This window comes from Hordeum vulgare, chromosome 4H, assembly GCF_904849725.1.
Source record: "Hordeum vulgare subsp. vulgare chromosome 4H, MorexV3_pseudomolecules_assembly, whole genome shotgun sequence".
Taxonomy (NCBI): Eukaryota; Viridiplantae; Streptophyta; class Magnoliopsida; order Poales; family Poaceae; genus Hordeum; species Hordeum vulgare.
The window spans coordinates 47,642,299-47,647,397 of record NC_058521.1 but is presented as its reverse complement, the minus strand read 5'-3'; the positions used below and the strand labels follow the sequence as shown (position 1 = coordinate 47,647,397).

General features: G+C 48.5%; 1 protein-coding gene across 1 annotated transcript; it reads left to right on the top strand.

The window, feature by feature from the left end:
* Positions 1 to 240: 240 nt before the first annotated feature.
* On the top strand, positions 241 to 4,090 carry LOC123450252. The gene is made up of 10 exons (XM_045127599.1): positions 241 to 330; positions 1,381 to 1,522; positions 1,630 to 1,763; positions 2,081 to 2,280; positions 2,385 to 2,666; positions 2,770 to 2,828; positions 2,929 to 2,965; positions 3,046 to 3,268; positions 3,388 to 3,534; positions 3,650 to 4,090. The coding sequence occupies exons 2-10, from the start codon at positions 1,390 to 1,392 to the stop codon at positions 4,088 to 4,090; spliced, it is 1,656 nt and encodes a 551-aa protein (XP_044983534.1). The 5' UTR covers positions 241 to 330; positions 1,381 to 1,389.
* Positions 4,091 to 5,099: the final 1,009 nt, after the last annotated feature.

The following is a 5,099-nucleotide window of genomic DNA, read 5'->3' as shown; positions in this document are numbered from 1 at the left end:
AGCCCGAGAGAGAGAGAGAGAGAGGGGTTTGGATCGGGCGACGGATGGGAGAGGGAGGCCACGTCCTGCGAGGAGGACATTAATGGTGAGAGAGACCCAAGGCAGGTGTTAGTTTGGAGCAAGCGCTGCCGTCTCTGTTCGTCTCGGCTTCCACAAGTTCTTGGTGTGGCGAGGAGGAGTCGAGAGCGGGGGGATATGTTTGCAAGGGAGGCCGCGCCTGGAAGATAAGTTCCCGATCGCGGTGAGTATATATACGATCTGATTGTCTCCATTTCGTCCTCCTCTTTGATTTTCCCTTGGAGATAGCGCTCTGCAGTCCATGGTATTCCAGTGAGTTCTTCTCTTGTTCTTGAGTTCTTGGGTGGTGAGTTCTTGAGTTTCTTCTCTGATACGTACTGTATTTGACACCTGAATTGGGTATTATTACTCCGTGCTCTTTCTTGGGTCAGTCTGGCGTGAAAATTTAAGAGAGGTTTAGATGGGATTACCTGCGCTACCTAGTGCTTTCGTTCCGTTGCATTGCAAGTTGCAACGTGATCGAGGATGAAGAGTTCCATTTGAAAGCGATAAAAAACAAACAAACTGAATCACTACGTGTTCTTGTGATCCTCCCTTGCTTTGCATGTTCTTGGCTTATTTTAAACTTCTCTGAAGAAATTTATGAAGGACGACGGTGCATTTCGTGTACAATGCCCGCACTTTTCTCTCTCTCTAGTTTTTTTTGCCTTTGTTTCGTCACAGAGAGTATACTAGTAGTACGATTTAAGCAGCACAGTGATTAGCATCGTAAATTCGTAATTACACACCGTGATGATTTTCTTGATTTGCAATATTTGCATGTAAATTGCCATATCTCCGCTATCAAGATCCATCGTTATCTAGAAGAAGGGTGCAGCAGTAATAATACTCAAATTAATGGCATGTCCAAAGCCTGCACAATTTCGTCTGACTCAGAAACCTGTAATTAAAGCTAGCCACACCGGCACCATAGGAAAACCCACACACAGGCGTTGAAAATGTGGCGAGGAAATCAGTTTTCTCCAGAAATTAGGCAAAAACAAGAAACTGACGCGTACAGTCTGAAGAAGAGATATCTGTACCGTCCATTCTCGTGACTAGACCAGAAATTAGGCAGAGGAGGAAGAAGAAGCTGACATGCCTAGCCACACTAGAGACGTCAGATGACATGGAAAGCACTTACTGACAGGTTGATCTGCGGATTGTCACAGCACATGCAGAAATCTAGTCGGGTTCTTCTTCGGTTCGATAGCTTTTGGTTTCTCCTTCGGATCGAATGCTTTTTGGTTTCTTCTTCTTCTTCCCCCTTCGCACGTCCGGGCTGAGATTGGAGGGTAACGCTTGGAGCTTTTCCCATGGCAGCTTGCTGACATGGAGCCGAGGAGACTGGAGCGGTTAGTGTTTCTGCTCTGCTGCTGTGCGGCCATCACATGCAGCCTGCACGCGCGAGCTCAGGCCAAAGACACTACACAACAATCCCAAGGCTCACCCCACAATGGAGCAGGTGAATGAATAATCCTCATCTACCACCTCATGAAAAACTTCTAAATGTTTTACCTTCCCAGTAACATGGTGATCAGGTAACTGACAGCTGTTGCCCGTGTTGATCAGTGGGTAGGGTTTTGTCGGAGACGGGGAATAGATCGCATAGCGAACTTTCAAGAAGAACGAGAAGAATCGATCCTTTTGATGGATTAAGGAAGTATGAGGGAGGGTACAACATCACAAACAAGCATTACTGGAGTGTAAGTTCTTTTCTTCACTCTCTGAACACATTTTTTTTTCTCTTCTCTAAAAAAAATATTGGCTTGCTAATTAAAAAAACTACTTTATAACTACCAGAAATGACTGCATTTGCAGTGTATTATGTTCATGACTCATGATCAGGGCATAAATGTATGCAAGGCACTTCTTAGCCTAATTTTCTTTAAAAATGTGCAGAAATGACTAGATGCATTGATGTAGATTATGTTAGATGGAGTTGACTGAACAAAGTGAGAGAGGGAAAGCATTTGCATCCACAATCACTTAAAACTGATTGTCGTTGTGTTTATTTTTTCAGTCGACCGTATTTACAGGTAGATCTGGATACATCATTGGTGCATTATGGCTTATTGGTGGTATTGTTTTTGCGGGATTCCTTCTTGCCTCGAAGATTTTCTTCACCAAAAATAAGGAAAGAGACAGTGTCATCGACTATTTTCTTGACAGATGCCAACTTTTGTCTGTCATACTTTTCATTCTTCTTGCAGTTTTTGCCATGTAAGTTACTCAGATCAGCAATAATTTCATCAAGTTCCTATCTGGAAACCCCATTATCTGTGTGGAAATGATGTGACTAATCTACTACCGCGGATTATCTGCAGAGTTGCATCAGCATTTGCGCTTCTCGGCGCTGTAAGATTTCATTCTAGAGCAGAGTCCATCAAAGACATCGTTGGGAGAACTGCGCTTGAAGCGACAGCGACAATTTACAACATTACAGGAGCCATTGAGAGGATGGAGAACACATCCAAACTATACAACATTAGCAGCCAATCCTTTGATCATCTGAACTCGACAGTAAAGACACTCAAATCTGAAGCCGTGGAAATTCAGGCGAAGGCCGAGAAGAACATGCGCTTGGTCACCAAAGGCATCAACACATTGTAAGAACTTTTAGATGATAGATACTAGTAGTACATTAGTAGTTCTTGAATCTTATGAAACCTCACAATCATCATGGGAACTAATACAGCTGATAATTTTCAGAGAACTTGTCATCATTTTAACCGTGACGCTGAATCTTGCCGTGGTTCTTGTCTTGCTAGGTAAGCGATCATGGTGATATACTGATATGTTTCTCAGTGGGCAAATATTCTCTTACATATTACCTGAAAATAAAATTAGCATATTGCTTGTTTATTGTAGTGGGAAGACCTCTGAGGCTACAGAAACTGTACTACGTGTGAGTAAAATCCTTCACACGCCCAGCATAAGCTGAACAATTTTAGTCATATTCTGATGACAGTTATCTGTTTGCAACAGGTGCATAGCCTTTTGCTGGGTACTGACAGTTCTCTTCTGGATGTACTTCGGACTGTACTACTTCCTCGACAAGTTCGCCGGCGACACGTGCGCGGCCCTCGAGGAGTACCAGCTGAACCCCAAGAACAGCACGCTGGGCGCCATCATACCCTGCAGCGAGAAGCTGTCCGGCAGCGTCATCCTGCACGATGTTGGTGCAGGCATACATGACATCATAGACCAGGTATCATTTTGCAACGCACACTCTGTAATAACAAACTCTCAAGCCGTGTTCAGAAGCAGAGCAGATAGAGTTAGCATGGCGCATCCAGATTGTTTCTGAATTAATCGTGGCTTCGACAGGTGAATTCGAACATTTACACGATCAAGTCGGAGTACGCCGTGAAGCAGCTGGACTACATCTGCAACCCGTTCGCCGGGCCGCCAGCGTACCGTTACCGGCCGGAGAACTGCGCTTCCGGCGCCGCCACCATCGGTGACATCCCTCAGGTAAACAAACAACAAGCTCTGCGGCAGCAAATGCTTCCACGAACCAAAGCATCTGGAGATGGAAACCTAATCTTGACGACATGGCACTGACTGTTCTCGCCTTGTTGTTGTGAAGATCCTGAGGCGGCTGACGTGCTCGGACTTGGGCGGTGGCGCCAACTGCGCGCCGGCCGACCTCTCGTCGGCGATCGACTACGACAAGGTGCAGACCTACACGAGCTCCATCCAGAACGTGCTGGACATCTTCCCGGGCACGGAGCGGCTGGTGAGCTGCGAGCTGGTCAAGGCCGGCTTCGCGGACATCGTGGGCAACCAGTGCGCGCCGCTGCGGCGCGGCGCGCGGGCGACGTGGGCCGCGCTCGCCGCCCTGTCGACGGCCATGGCACTGCTCGTGCTCGCCTCGGCGGCATGCGGCGGCGTCGGAGGGTCGCGCCACGCCGGCGACGACCGCCACTCGGTGAGGCACCTCACGTCGTCGTCCAACTCGGAGATATCGGAGACCGAGCTCGCCGAGGTGCACGCCAAGAAGGTGCGAGTCAAGGTCGTCGGGCCGTGAACGGGTGGGCGAGATCAAAATATTTTTGCTGTGCTCTTTGCTACTTGCAGGTGATAGTTTGGGAGAGAGTATAACGCCGGCGGGAGAGACTGATCCCGGAGAGATCATCCATCGCCGGCGCGCCATTGAAGCGAAATGTTTTGGTTTCTTTTCGTGCGTGGTCTGGAGAATCCAGCCATGCACATACAGGGCGCTTTGTATAGGAGGGGAAAATGAGAAATTGGTGTCACCCTGTATAGGACCGGTAAAAATGATACAGTGCGCTTTGTATAATAGTAGTATATATGCTTTTTCTACAAAGAATGATTCTTTATTTATATTCAATTAAATAAGTATCAAGTGGATACAAATGACGAAAAAGGATTTCCCTGCTTTGTATTACAAAGCAACCAGCCAGAACATCCGACTCTGCGGAAACAACACAGTCATGTTCAAAAGAAATGAAAAAGAAAATACAAAAAGAAACAAATGCCGACACCGACGGATCGACAAAAAATGCAAAAGACTCGCGACCGCTGCGACCACCACTCCCACCAACCTCCATAACTCCAAAGCGTCATTACCCGTCAACAACACCAAAAAGGAATGCGACGATGACGACGACGCTGCCAAGGGTCTCCCCCGGTACGCGACGAGGCGCGAGGAAGGGTAGCCCCGACGCCCTTCAGGAAGGTTCGGCGACACCCAAAGGCGACACCGCGTCAGGGTCGGTCATGCCGACAGGGGTTTCCCCTGATCCGAACCTGCACCTCGGGCGCTTCGGAACGTGCCACCAAACCGACCTACACCCTGCACCAACACGATCTTGAGGCCCCTACGCCGTCTCACCACGACACCGTAAGGAGAGACCTGCACAGTGATGAAGAGGAGTCGGGAGTAGGAGCAGCAGCACCGCCGGCACGCGGGAGGGCTCAACCTCCACCATCAACGACGGTAGCCGACCGGATGCAATAGCAGGAGCATACCAGGCCCGGCGGGGACCCCTCCTCCCGTACAGCTCCCGCCATCA